General features: G+C 41.6%; 1 protein-coding gene across 2 annotated transcripts in view; it reads right to left on the reverse strand.

Annotated features, from left to right (window-relative positions):
* Nucleotides 1–15,452, reverse strand: part of MDM1 (Mdm1 nuclear protein) — a 44,761-nt gene that overhangs the window by 8,288 nt on the left and 21,021 nt on the right. The window contains exons 8-12 of one of the 2 annotated variants that reach the window (XM_059683540.1): nucleotides 9,242–9,271; nucleotides 8,742–8,917; nucleotides 7,407–7,709; nucleotides 6,032–6,144; nucleotides 5,827–5,936 (exon numbers count right to left, since the gene is read on the reverse strand). In XM_059683540.1, coding sequence (XP_059539523.1) covers nucleotides 5,827–5,936; nucleotides 6,032–6,144; nucleotides 7,407–7,709; nucleotides 8,742–8,917; nucleotides 9,242–9,271 — 732 coding nt within the window. The remainder of the gene's footprint in view (nucleotides 1–5,826; nucleotides 5,937–6,031; nucleotides 6,145–7,406; nucleotides 7,710–8,741; nucleotides 8,918–9,241; nucleotides 9,272–15,452) is intronic. The other variant, XM_059683541.1, reaches the window with a different exon arrangement.

The raw sequence follows: 15,452 nt of genomic DNA on the forward strand, positions 1-15,452 counted from the left end.
TGAACAACAAATACACATCTATCAACAAGTAAATCTAAAAATCAAGTGAATAAAAAATCTGATGAACAGAATAAACTGGTGATTATAATAGAATCAGGGGCATAGAAAGGGAGTGGACTGACTATTCTTGGGGGGGAAAGGGGTGTGGGGGATGCAGGAAGAGACTGAACAAAAATCGTGCACCTATGGATGAGGACAGTGGGGGGGGGGTGGTGAGGGCAGAGGGTGGGGGGGAAAACGGGTGGAGGGGAGGTATGGGGGGGAAAAAGAGGAACAACTGTAATAATCTGAACAATAAAGATTTAATTTAAAAAAATAAATCAATAAAATATATTTAAATAAATAAATAAATGAAAAATCAAATTTGAGGAAAATATATAACATACTAGGGGCCCGGTGCACGAAATTCGTGCACTGGGTGTGTGTGTGTGGGGGGGGGAGTGTCCCTCAGCCCAGCTTGCCCCCTCTCACATACTGGGAGCCCTCAGGCGTTGACCCCCATCACCCTCCAATCGCAGGATCGGCCCCTTGCCCAGGCCTGACGCCTCTGACAGAGGCGTCAGGCCTGGGCAGGGGACCCTCATTTCCCCCCATCACTGGTTCTGCCCCCAGCCCAGGCCTGATGCCTCAGCCAGAGGCATAGACCCCCATCACCCTCCGATCGCCTGATCGGCCCCTTGCCCAGGCCTGACGCCTCCGCCAGAGGTGTCAGGCTTGGACAGGGGACCCCCATCTCCCCCTGATCACTGGCTCTGGCCCCCGCCCAGGCCTGAGGCCTCTGGCCCAGGAATCATGCCTGGGCAGGGGACCCCCATCTCCCTCTGATCGCTTGCTCCACCCCCCGCCCAAGCCTGATGCCTCTGACCCAGGCTTCAAGCCTGGGCAAGGGGACCATCATATCCCCCCAATCCCCGGCTCCGCCCCCCACCCAGGCCTGATGCCTTGGCCAGAGGAGTTGACCCTCATCACCCTCCGATCACCAATCACCGGATCGGCCCCTTGACCAGGCCTGAGGCCTCTGGCAGAGGCGTCAGGCCTGGGCAGGAGACCCCCAGCTCCCCGTGGTTGCAGGCTCCGCCCCTGCCCGGGCCTGACACCTCTGGCCTAGGCGTCTGCCCCGGGCAGCGGGGACCCGCAGCTGCAGCGGCCCTGCGATCGTGGGCTTCGCTTTAGGCCCAAGCAAGGGACCCCTAGCTCCCGGGACTGCCAGCTTCGACCGTGCCCAGCTCCCATCGCTGGCTCCACCCCTACTTCCTGCTATCACTGGCCAGGGCGGCAAATGCACCTGATTCTCCGATCATGGCTGGGGGGCAGGGCAAAGGCGGCCCCAGGGTCGCCTTTGCCCTGCCCCCCAGCTCTTAGCTCCCCCCTGGGTTTCCGATCACTGTCAGTGGCAGGGGGCTTCTTCCTGCTTTCCCTTTCACCTCCCTGCATTGTGCCTACATATGCAAATTAACCGCCATCTTGTTGGCAGTTAACTGCCAATCTTAGTTGGCAGTTAACTGCCAATCTTAGTTGGCAGTTAATTTGCATATAGCCCTGATTAGCCAATGAAAAGGGTATCGTCGTACGCCAATTACCATTTTTCTCTTTTATTAGATAGGATGATTGATGAATTACTATAATTGCTACATAAGTATTTCTTTAAAAATAGTAAGAAGAGGTAAACCTAACTAAAAAGTAGAAAAAGGATATGTATAAGCAATTCATATACACACAAATTATAAATGTCAAACATATTCACTACTTATAATCAAATATTTCAAGAGAATCATTGAAGTACTAATTTTTTACCTCCAAAATTACAAAGATTACTTTTTGAAAAAACAAACTATGATACCCAGAGCTGGCAAGGATATAAAAAATGACACTACAGTGTTGTTGGGAGCACAATCTTTTGGGGAAGTTGGCAAAACATAGCTAAAACCTTAAACTTTTGAATCCTTTCACCACTTAGTATTTACACAAGAAGACAACAGAAATTTAGGTAAAGGATGTATTTCAAAATAGAAAAATTAAGAAATAACAATAGGCATCTACTTTTAAAAAATCGATTTCAACAATAAGCATGTAGTTAAAACGACGACTGTATAACTATAGACCAGGGGTGGGCAAACTTTTTGACTCGAGGGCCACAATGGGTTCTTAAACTGGTCCGGAGGGCCGGAACAAAAGCATGGATGGAGTGTTTGTGTGAACTAATATAAATTCAAAGTAAACATCATTACATAAAAGGGTACGGTCTTTTTTTTCAATAGTTTTATTCATTTCAAATGGGCCGGATCCGGCCCACGGGCCATAGTTTGCCCATGGCTGCTATAGACTGTATATCATGTTATTAAAAATTATATATAAATGATATTTAATTATATGGAAACTAGAGGTCCGGTGCACAAAAATTTGTGCACTCAGCAGGGAGGGGGGAGAGGTTCCCTCAGTCCGGCCTGTGCCCTCTCGCAATCTGGGACCCCTAAGGGGATGACCACCTGCTGGCTTAAGCTGGCAGTCAGACATCCCTCTGGCAGCCCGGCAGCACTCAGGGGATGTCCACTTGCCAGCGGGGAGCAGGCCTAAACTGCAGTAGGACATCCTTAGCGCTGCTGAGGAGGCAGGAGAGGCTCCCACCACCACCGCTGTACTGGCAGCCATCAGCCTGGCTTGGGTCTGAGCAGAGCTCCTCCCATGTGAGAGTGACCTGACCACCAGAGGGCAGCTCCTGCATTGGGAGTCTGCCCCCTGGTGGTCAGTGTGTGTCATAGTGACCAGCCTTATCTACAGTATGATAAAAAATATACTATATACCTAAATAATTCAAAATTTCAAAAGTGGATGTCCCTGAACAGTAAGTATGACATTATTTTTTTTTTATTTTGACACTTTTTTTAATTTTCCACAATGATAACATATCATTATCCTAAAAGTCTCTGTGTAATTTCACTTTTTTAAGAGAATGTAAACCAGTAAAATCAAATACAGCTCCAAACTTTCCTGATTAATCCTTGTAATTATTGCCTTTAGCTATTAACTTTGAGTATATCAATACAATATTCAAAACAATGCTTTCTGATCTTAGGCATCATTTTCTGCAATTAAAGAGCTCATTGCTTTAAAGTAGACATGACCTAGGACCCTGGTCGGCAAACTGCGGCTCGCGAGCCACATGTGGCTCTTTGGCCCCTTGGAGCGTGGCTCTTCCACAAAATACCACGTGCGGGCGCACACGTACAGTGCGACTGAAACTTCGTGGCCCATGCGCAGAAGTCGGTTTTTGGCTTGGGCGAGTCTATTTTGAAGAAGTACTGTTGATATTTGGCTCTGCTGACTAATGAGTTTGCCAACCACTGGCCTAGGATCTTATCCAACAAACATATTTTTAAATCAAGATTAAGATAAAAACTACGAATCTTCTTGCTTCCCTTTTTAACTATAAGTATCATTTAGGAAAACTGTTCCTTGATATTTTTCATTTTCTATACATATAAATAGAATTTGAGGTCTCTATGAAAATGGTTTTACTATTGTTAAAAAGACCTGAATGAAATCGGTAGAATATTTTAAACACGGAGGGTTCCCAGGTTTAATTTAACTGACTTTGTGATCTATTTTTGAGCTTAAAGCCTCCTTATTGGCCTCACTGCTTCCACTCTCCCCCAGTACAGTCCATTCTCCACTGAGCAGTGAATGATTTTATTTACCATGTAAACCAGAGATTTATATTTGCTTTGTTGCTTCTAAATCCTCCAATGGCTTCCCAGTGCCATCAGAACAACATCCCCACCTGTTATCCAGCCTCCCCTTTCCAACCTTATTCCCTACTCTCTTCTTCCCTCTCTAGGCTCCGGTCATACCAGCTTTTTCACTCCTTAAAAACTCTGCTATACACTTGCACTCGCTGCTCTTTCTCCCTGGAAAACAATCTGTGCCCCAGATCTCTGCATGGGCACCTCCCCTCATTAGTCAGGTCTTAGATAAAACTCCACCTCCTCAGAGGTGCCTGTCTTTATGGCCCAAAGTAAAGCAGCCTCATCCAGCCCTTGGAAGTCATTTGTGATTTTATTTCATTCCATTCATAGCACTTACTACCACCTTAAATTGAGTTTATAAAATTTGTCTATTTCTCCCATAAAAACACAAGCTCCACAAGGGCAGGGATTTTGTTCTGAATATCAATTAATCCCCAGATCCTAGAACAGTGCCTGGCATATAGTAAGAGCCTATTAAATACTGAATCGAGTGAATAAAAATGAAACTCCTGATATCCCTCTCTAAAAGTGGTTCCTATCCAGAGTTCTCTTCCTCAGTGCACAGCAACCTCCACCAATCCTTTTGGGCAAGCCAGAAACCCAGAAGTCATTAATGGCCTCTCACCCCTAGTAGCCAACCAGCACCAAGCCTCGACATCGTTCCCCTTACACAATTCTTCAGTCTCATCCACTTCCATCTGTGCCAACCCTCCTTAGTTCAAGCCATCATACCTTACTGACCCATCAGTAGCATTAGCACTCCCTCCTCCTTGACACCTCCAGGAGACCACAGTCTTCTGTTTCCCACCACCTCATGGCTGCTTCTCTTCAGTCTCTGCTGGTTACTCCTCAACTTCCCAGTATTAAAAGCCTGGGGCTCAGACCTATATAAACCTACTCTTCTCTAAAATCCACTTCCTTGATGACCTTTGCCAGTCTCAAGACCTTACATACCTGTACCACCTACATGATAAAGAGCCTTCAAACCTATCTGCCGCCCAGCCTCTCCTCTACACTCCAAACTCAATCAACTCCCTACTCAACATGTCTACTTATATGACTAATAAGCTTCTCAACTTTAACATGTCCAAAACAGAACTCTTGGTCTTCCCTGACAAATCTTTTCCTCATACTGTCATCCCCATCTCAGTTAAAAAGCAATTCCATCCTTATTGCTCAGGCCAAAATTCCTGAGTTATCTTTGATTTTTCTATTATTCCCACCCCATATCTTATACATCAGCAAATCTTATTAGCTATACTTTCTATGAATATCCAGAATCAGACTTTATCATATGACCTCCATTACAATCCAATGCCCATCATTCTTGCCTGAATATTTTGACTCATATCACTCCTCTGCCTCTCCAAAGGCTTCCCATTTCATTAAGAATAAAATTGAAAGTCTTTGCTATGACTTATAAGGCTCTACACAATTTAGTGGCCCATTATGCCTCTGAACTCATCACCCATACTACTCTCCCTCTATTGCTCTCTATTCCTGAAGAAATGAGCTACCTTCTCAACTCCAGGATTTTGCACTTGCTGTTCTTTGGCCTAGAATGCCTTCCTAGATATGCATATGGGTCAATCCTTCACCAACTTCAGCTTCTGCTCAAATGCCAACCTCTCAGTGAGAATTTCCCTGGCCCCTTCGTACTCACTTGCCCTGTTTTATTTTTCTTCTTAGTACTTATCACCATCTACCATACTATGTATTTTACCTAGTTATCCTGTTTATTGTCTCCTCTACTAGAATGTAAGTTCAATAAGGTTATATCTTTGGTGCTAAAATATAGCTGGATCACAAATGCCACACATTAGATACTCAATAAGCAGAACTGTTTTTCTTCTCTTCCTGTTGAGTCACTACTGACAAGATTTGAAAGTGTATAGCAGAAATACAATGTCAACACCAGAAAAAACAATTCAATGCTTCTGCCTTACTAAAAATAGTTAACAGATTATCTCCACATACGTTACACAAAATTTTCTAAAATCTGAAATTATCATTCATTTATTACATGTTACTAAAAAAAATCACTTCCTGAAGAGATGTTTTCCCCTAAAATAGAAATAGTTACCTTCCTAAATTCACTCTTTGGAGTCTCTAAACCATCCTGCGAAGACATTCTTTTCCTCTGTTCCAGGACTGGAGGCTTCACTTTAGATGGAGACACTAAAACAGCACCACCTGGAAAAATGCAGATGATGATAAGTTTCAATTAAACTAAATTTTCATGAAGATAAGGCAGGTGAAATAAGAGCTGCATAGTGTTTGCCTATTACCAACAGCTGGAGTGGTAAGATCGTGATGAGTCCTTTGAATCCCACCAAGTTCTCTCAGCTTCGGAGTAGGAAGCCTGCCTCCTTTTCCTGAGGATACAGAAGAAGAATCTGACCTAGAAATTAAAATAATCTATTATGAAGCATTTCCTCCAGGAAATCTGCTATCATTGTGCAATAATAAAGTATAAAACTTTTAAGATAAGACCATTTTGTTTCTGAAAAACTAAATAAATCCACATGCAGGCAAGAGTGGCTGAAATACTGGAAAAGAGGGAAGATCATTGCAAGTCAGCAAGAACACAGCAGAGAATTCTTTTATTAAATCAGAGCCTAAGTCTCATTTTAACTACAAAACTCATGAAAGAATGATAAGGGAGCTCAGCCGCCATGGCTCAGTGGTTGAACATCGACCTATGAACCAGGAGGTCATGGTTCGATTCTGGGTTGGGGCACATACCCGGGTTATGGGCTCAATCCCCAGTGGAGGGCATTCAGGAGGCAGCTGATCAATGATTCTCTCTCATCACTGATGTTTCTATCTCTCTTTCCCTCTCTGAAATATATATTTTTTAAAAGAACTATATATATATATATATATATATTTTAAAAGAACAATAAGGGATTTGGACTATGGACAAAAAGTACCAGTACCAATGGTAGAGAACCACTCCCCAAAGAAATCTGCATATAAATCAATAGGAATTAGCTATCTGCCAAAATATTTTAACTTATAAAACACTAGAGGGGGAGTCCCTCAGCTGGGCCTGTGCTCTCTCGCAGTCAATGACCCCTCAGGGTATGTCCGACTGCCAGCTTAGGCCCGCTCCCACTGCACTTGCCAGCGAGCCCAGCTTCTGGCTGAGTGGTGCTCCCCCTGTGGGAGCACACTCACCACCAGGGGGCAGCTCCTGCATTGAATGTCTGCCCCGTGGTGATCAGTGCATGTCATAGCGACTGGTTGTTGTTCCATTCAGTCGACTTGCATATTAGCCTTTTATTATATAGGATTATCTTTTCATTCATTTTTGGTATAGCCATCTGATATTTAAGAATATCAGCCATTTTCCTGAAATCATAAAGAAAAGTCATTCTTCCAGACACATTCACAAATCTAGCAAATCATAATTAGCAGGACATAAATGAAAATAACACTCACTACTTCCTCCCCAAGTAGATCAGTATTCAATTACTAAGTTCAGATGACTCAAATACCTGATCAAATAAAATTAAAAACCATGTAGGATGCCTACTTCCTGAGATTAAAATAAAATCTTTATTAGTGATAAAACCAAAAGCCCACTATACTTAATTAGTAACAAAATACATATTAACTGTGTACAATGCTGCTAAATATTGATTAATTTAAAACTCTCACCCTTCTTTTATGTTGTCTGCCTTAGATTTTTCATGTACTTCCAACTTCTCTAACTCTCCCATATAAACCTGCTTGTCCCTTCCTCTGTCCTCTGCATCTTCCTCCTCTCTCGACTGTTTCTGTATGTTTTCATTGGTGACCTCTGCATCATCCCAAGCCAGGCGCCTTCTAACAGGTACAGTGGGAGCATCTGACATGCCCAGTTTCTCCATGGTATTTTTCTGGGGCTGTTCTTCCAAGACAGGCCTTTTTTCTTCTCGTTTTGTAGAACATTTCTTCAAAGTCTTATGGCTTGTAGGATCTCTGCATAACAAAATAAGTTTTATTTTAAACTCTAATAGTTTGAGTTTTCTAGTTATACCAATTTTAATGACTCCATCATTCCCTTCCACTATTCACAACTATACATTTCCCACAGATATTGCCTTGCCCAGATATTGAAGAAGGAAATCTAAGAGTTCATTTTATAGTATAATATATTAAAGTTATGATCTGGAATTGCCATTAAAATACTTCAAAATAAAATATATTTATCTCCTCTTACTCCTACCTTCACATATATATGCCTGCACCACTACTGACAAAATTCATGCATATCCCCTAAACTGGCATTATGCACATAAACTAGGACCGACCCCACATGTTCTAACTTGCTCAATTAGAGTTTGTACACAAACTCGAGTGTACTTGTAGATCTGGTAAGCTGATTCAAATTTTATACTTTAGATAGATTAATCTTTTCCAAAATTATTAAAGAACAGGTTTTGTGATGAACTTAAAATCAGATGTCACATAATTAGAATTTATTGTTTAATTTGGTATGTGTGACTATATTAATACACTGTAACAACTAAAAACTATTTTATTTGCTACAAATTAATGTGTTATTTCTCTTATAAAAAGTTAGATCATTTCACTATAAAGCCCAACACAAGAGAGAATTCTCCCATAGAAGTAGGACCTAAGTTCCATATTAACCATGGAAATTTATTAATAAATGATAATGGATATGTACTAATAATAGCTTACTTTTAAAGTTCTTTTACAGCTGCTGTATAATCATTCCTATTCTATTTTTAATTATTAACAAGGAACATTATAAAATCCAGTCTTCCAGATTTACATTATGTATTATTTATACACAAGTGTTTAAAGCAAGTATGTATGGGTTTATTTTTTAGAAAGTAAACTAAAAGTAATAAAATATAATATATGGCTGGCATATCTCCACTTAAGTAGAAGATGAATTTTGAGTAGTATGTCATTTACCTATAAAATTCCATGATCTACATAAGCTACAGCATACTTTTTCACCACACACAGAGAACATCTCACCCAGCAAGATCTAGTGCTCTAATGTTACTGCTAACGGTTCCTTCTGAGCTCGTGGTCGAAGAGACATCCCACCAACTGTTGTTATCAGACAGAATCTGATTCAGATGATCCCGAGAAAAATGTGTGCCCAGAACCCGTTTCCTGTAAAATTCAGCCTTCTCTCGGAGTTCTTTAACCTACACAGGAGAATTAAGACATCATGCATTACTGTAAATGCTCCTTTGCAAACATTACCAAGTAGCATATCAAAGACATTGCACACATACAACCAGAGACGAATGAGAATGGAAGGCAGCAATAGCCACATACGTTTATCGAATTATGTGAATTTTTAAGCAGAAATTAAAACAGTCAAGCTAAAGCACAATGCAGTTATTTCAAGCCAGCACATAGGGAGAAATCTGTAGCAGCTAAGAAAAATATTGACACCTACTTCTTATTTCAACTGAAATTACACAAGTACTCTATGCATTATAATAGTTTTTTAAAAAGCAACGAACCTCTGCATACCACATGGCATTTAGAGTACCCTAGGGGAGAAATACAGAAACATACTTAATGACAGGTTAATACCATAAATGAATATTAATGGGAATCAATGAAATACCTATTATTCTTCCTTCTAAGTATATGTACCAAACTTGTCAACCAAATATTTTGGTATTTTAGTAACATTTAATTCAGTAACCAAGATATGTTAATATAACTTCAAAAACCAGCCACATTATTATATGGCTAAGATGCTGTCCATGACAGGTAACCTAATTACTATTCCAATTTCCCTACCCTGGGACAATTACTAAAATGCCCCAACCCCCTAAGCACTCGTTTTAATTTCCTAGTTTTATAAATAGTTACTATCAGTATAGAAGCCCCCAGTGAGTCATGAGGCTTCTCCTCAAATTCCTCAGCATTCCTTGGAATCAGCAGAACCTCAACTTTAAAAAAATATATTAAATATATAATAGTTTTTTAATCCCACAAAATAGTAATTGCAATATATTCAACAAAGTGGCAGAGTACAAAAAATGTTTTGATGAACTATAAAGCGATCTGAATTCCTAACATATTTGCATATGAAATGGACTCTCACCCTCCTTTGAAACCCTTTCATTTTATGTATCATACTGCCACCTACTGGCTTCCATAAATATAAGCCCATAATGTAAAAATTATTTTAAATCCTATTTAAAATCATCTGTTAAAGGTTATAAACAATGTTACATCAAATAAAAATTAAAGTAAGTAAAATAAAACAATCTTTATTCTCAAAATGACCTAATTTTTTCTATCATAAAGTTGAATGTTAGCATTCCATCTGGATACTGTCTGATTAAATCGCCTTGCTTTTACTTAAAGACCAAAAAAAAAAGCAAATACTAAAACTTAGCATTGGAGAAACAAATCCTCAACTCCGTACCAAGACACTGTGGAATTCAAAGAAAAAATGTTACACCTCTAGTGAATTAGCCAGTCAAAGGACAACATCTGCCATGATATAAGAAACCATATAAATGCTTTAGTGAACCAAACCTGAAACATTACTAAAGGATAATTCAAAATATTGTTTTCTTCACTGCCCAAAAAACTGACCCATGTTCATTTATCATTTTTGTCAATGCCTATACTTCGATGAAAATTTGGAGTATAGCAGATCCTCAATTTGGTTTCGTTCAACGTTGTTTCATTATAACATTGATCAGATGCCATAGGAATGTAACTCTTGTTTATATCAATTAGTATATGATAAAACTGGCTTCATTATACATAGTTTTGCTTAAAGTCACAGAACCCATCAATGATATTAAGTGAGGACTCACTGTAGTGATTTTTGCATTTAACAGGCAGAACTGAGACACATGAGTTAAGTCTGTCAAATTATTAACCAAGGTATTCTGAATGCACAAAAACCTGGTTATAATGTACCATAGTATAATCCAGATTTTATTTCTAATACATACCCCATGTTTCAAATGTTTCATGGCTACTCCTACTTACTACTCCTAATTCTCTGCCCCTGGATGACTACTAAAATGTCCCAACCCCCTAAGCCCAAGTTTTAATTTAGTTTTATATATAGTTACTATCAGTATAGAAGCCCCCAATGAGAGAGTCACAAGGCTTCTCCCCCAAATTCCTCAGCATTCCTTGGAATCAGCAGAACCTCAACTTTTAAAAAATATATTAAATATATACTAGTTTTTTAATCCCACAAAATAGTAATTGTAATATATGATAAAATCTGCTGGCCTTACACTGATTCCTCCTCTGTGTTCTTAAAGCCTTTGGTGCACATCCCCATTAGTACTTATTTTATCTTACAGGAATTAATTGCTAGTGTCATTCTCTCCCATTAACCTATGAACTCCTTGAGGTAAGGAAGAATGTAGCATTTAAACATTGTTTCCACAACCTGTCCTGAGTGTGGCCTAAGTGCACCACCTGAGCTTAAAGGCTGGTAGCCAAAGATAAGCAAGAAAGTCCCTGTACTCAATGTGCTCAGTTTGGTAGAGGAGTAAACCACCTCCTCTATGATAATTTATTATCATAATATTAGTATGGTTTATGCCACAATAAACAAATGAGATATAAGTTGAAAGAGTGGATCAAAACAGGGACTGTCAGTCCTATACTGTGTGTAGGGTGGAGTGGAAAGGAACAGCAAAGAAGACTGCATTCTATCTATGTGGGAGGACCTTATTGTTTGATAAATGAGAGGATGGATAAATATGCTCTCCACGGACACAGTGATCCAGTTTTATTTGACATCAATTTTTTTAAAGAAGGGAGAAGAGATACAGAAATACTGTAAAACTTTGGTTTACTCAGTTCTATTTGTTACTGACATTCAAAACAATGTTTAAAATTTACTTTATCAGCAATCTTTATTAATAATTTTAGTGTTAATGTTATGTTCTACAAATACATAATTTTAAACTTCTACAATTCTAAACTAAAATAAAAACTAGGAGGTTGAGACCTGGCCAGTGTGGTTCAGCAGTTAGACTGTTGGCCCTCAGACTGAAGGGTCGCAGGTTTGATTCCAGTCAACAGCACATACCTCAATTGCAGGCTCGATCCCCGGCCCAAGGTTGGGGTGTATGAGGGAGGCAACCAATGGATGCCTCTCTCACAATGATGTTTCTCTCTCTCTCTGTTCCCCTCCCTTCCACTCTGTCTAAAAATCAATGGAAAAATTAACAACAACAAAAATTAGGAGGTTGATATCTCCTAAGGCATTCTATTAGAAAGAGTTTTAAAAAATTAATGGTGTGTACACAATAGTAAGAACAATCCTTACAGCCAAGAACCATAGGCACTAAAGGATATAAATAAACCATTCCAAACTCAACTCAAACAACACACACATCTCTTTCCAGGTAAAGTAATGTCAACAGATTACATGATATAATAAACACTATGAGTAGAATGTTTTCATTTCTGAATTTATTTTCCCCAACTAAGAATTTAACTAAGTCACTTAAAATCTATATACAGAAAATTCAAACTTAGAAAACTGGGGTGGGGGGGAATATAAAAACTCTTTTTTTCCAAAAATCATCCCCCAAAAGTGAGGCATCATCTTTATATCTAGCAGTCCTTACAATGCCTGTCAAATTATAGAAAGTGGAACTTTATCTTAAATAAAGTCCTATCTGTGAAAGACACATTTTAAAAAAATTACCCATAGAACAAACTGATGGTCAGATGGGAGAGGGGTGGGTGAAAAAGGTGAAAGTGATTAAGAAGTACAAATTGCCAGTTATAAAATGTCACAGGAATATAAAGGATAGCATAGGGAATATAGTCAGTAATCTATACTAATAAAAGGGTTATATGCTAATTAGACCATATCAACTGGACAACTTCTGGTCATCCGGTCCTCCTTCCTAACAAAACCATGGTGGCGGGGGTCGAGGCAGAGGAGGTTAGGGGCGATCAGGCCAGCAGGGGAGGGCGGTTAGGGGTGATCAGGCTGGCAGGCAGAGATGATTAGGGGCGATCAGGCAGGCAGGCAGGTGAGCGGTTAGGAGCCAGCGGTCCCGGATTGTGAGGGATGTCCGGATTGGAAAGGGTGCAGACCGGGCTGAAGGACGCCTACCCCGTGCATGAATTTCATGTACCGGGCCTCTAGTCTATCTACACTAATAAAAGAGAAACATGGTAATTGGCATACGACCGCTACCCTTTTCATTGGCTAATCAGCGAGATATGCAAATTAACTGTCAGCCAAGATGGCGGCCGGCAGCCAGGCAGCTTGAAACTAACATGAGGCTTGCTTGCCTCAGTGACGGAGGAAACCAACGTTCCCGCCTGCAGCTGCAGGCCTCTGAGCCTGCAGTTTCAAACATTGTAACAAATACCCCCCGGACTTCAGCCAGAAGATTCGCAACATTGTAAGCAAAGGCCAGAAACCTACTTTCAGCAGTGGAGGCCTAAGAGCTGGAGCCAAGCCTCAAGCTAAAGCTGGCCCAGAATAAATAAAAAAAAAAGGAATAAAGGAGCGGTTGGGAGCTTCAGTCACCCCCAGCCTGAAAACAGCCCTCAGCCCCTCACCCAGACTGGCCAGGCACCCCTGTGGGGACCCCCACCCTGATCCAGGACACCCTTCAGGGCAAACAAGCCGGCCCCCACCAGTGCACCAGGCCTCCACCCTATATAGTAAAAGGGTAATATGCCTCCCAGCACCGGGATCAGCAGAGCCGCAAGGCCTCCCGGCACTGGGATCAGCGTGACTGGGGGCAGCACCCAAACCCCGATCGGCCCTGCTCTGTGTGTGACAGGGTGCGGCACCCCAACCCCCCCCCCAACCCCCCCACGGGCCCTGCTCTGTGTGTGACGGGGTAGAGCCATAACCTCCCCATCGGCCCTGACCTGAGTGTGAGAGTGGCGGCGCCCCAACCCCCTGATTGGCCCTGCTCTGTGGGTGATAGAGGGTGGTGCCCCAACCCGCTGATCCGCCCTGCTCTGTGTGTGACAGGGGACGGTGCCCCAACTCCCCTATCAGCCCTACTCTGTGAGTGACAGGGGGGAGCTCCCCAACCCCCTGATGGACCCTGCTCTGTGCATGACAGGGTACGGAGCCCCAAACCCCCTGATGGGCCCTGCTGTGTGCATGACAGGGGGCAGTGCCCCAACCCCCTGACGGGCCCTGTTCTGTGCATGACAGGGGCAGCGCCCCAACCCCCTGATTGGCCCTGCTCTGTGCGTGACGGGGTGGCACCGCAACCTCCCCATTGACCCTGCCTTGAGTGTGACAGGGGGCGGTGCCCCAACCCCCCAATCGGCCCTACCCTGAGTGTGACTGAGGGTGGAATCACAACCTCCCAATCCGCCCTGCTCTGTGCATGACAGGAGGCGGCGCCCCAACTCCCCAATCGGCCCTGCTCTGAGCCCGACCAGGGGCTGCACCTAGGGATTGGGCCTGCCCTCTGCCACCCGGGAGCAGGCCTAAGCCAGCAGGTCGTTATCTCCCAAGGGGTCCCAGACTGTGAGAGGGCACAGGCCGGGCTGAGGGCCCCCCCCTTCCCCCCGAGTGCACAAATTTTTGTGCACCGGGCCTCTAGTATATATATAAAAACCTAAGCAACCATTTGTTTGTTTGACCAGTAGCTATAATGTGCACTGACCACCAGGGGGCAGACACTCAACGCACAGGCATGGAAACATGGAACAGACTGATAAATCTCAGAGGAAAGGAGGGAGGCGAGAGGGCAGGAAGAGATTAACCAAAGATATTATATGCATACTAGAGGCCCGGTGCATGGATTCTTGCACCAGTGGCGTCCCTTGGCCTGCCTGTGGGGACCGGACAGAAACTGGCAGTCCGACATCCCCCAAGGGGTCCTTAATTGCAAAAGCGCACAGGCCAGGCTGAGGGACCACACTGGTGCACGAATCTGTGCACTGGGCCTCTAGTATTATAATAACTATGTATGATCACTTCATAAGGTATGCAAATGTCTCATCACTATGTTGTACACCTGAAACTAATACTGTATGTCAACTGTAATTATTTAAAAATTTTCAATTATCTTAATGTAATTTGAATTATTAGATTATCTAACAATCAAGAAAAAAGAAAATTTAACATGGATTCAGTAGCTATTCTGTGGATACATGCTAACAATTACAATTGCTGGTTATTATTAAAGATAATCCTTTAAGTGAGCATTTTAAAAAGATGCCAGTGTTTATATTATGAAGAAATATACAACCACTGGACAAGTAAAACCAACTACCTTAATGTTATATGACTAGATATTTGGGACTTAGAATACAATATACAGTGACTAGACTATAAATAGATTTTAAAAGTAATATCTCAAACATCATAGAAGAAAATGAAGATGATATATGGACTAGAAAATTGTAATATGATTCCAAAAAATAAGTTAACATTATAAGATAACAAAGTCATTGACATCCAAGTGCAATGATGAGTGTGAATAGTATTCCTTCATTAAATGTTAGGAGTGAAAAAATAAAGGAGTACCTTATGTTTAGACACTTCACATACAGTAAATGCCTTCCAGTAACAAAAAAAGAACAAAAAACAAACAAACAAACAAAAAACCTAAGACTTAAATAAAACGTGGCCACATTAAAGTCTATATCCTGGTTATAGACTTTTATCACCATCAGTGGTCACTGACCTCTTTACTAAAAATTCTTATTCTTTTCTAACTCAATTTACTTTTTGAATTATTT

This window comes from Myotis daubentonii, chromosome 2, assembly GCF_963259705.1.
Source record: "Myotis daubentonii chromosome 2, mMyoDau2.1, whole genome shotgun sequence".
Classification (NCBI taxonomy): Eukaryota; Metazoa; Chordata; class Mammalia; order Chiroptera; family Vespertilionidae; genus Myotis; species Myotis daubentonii.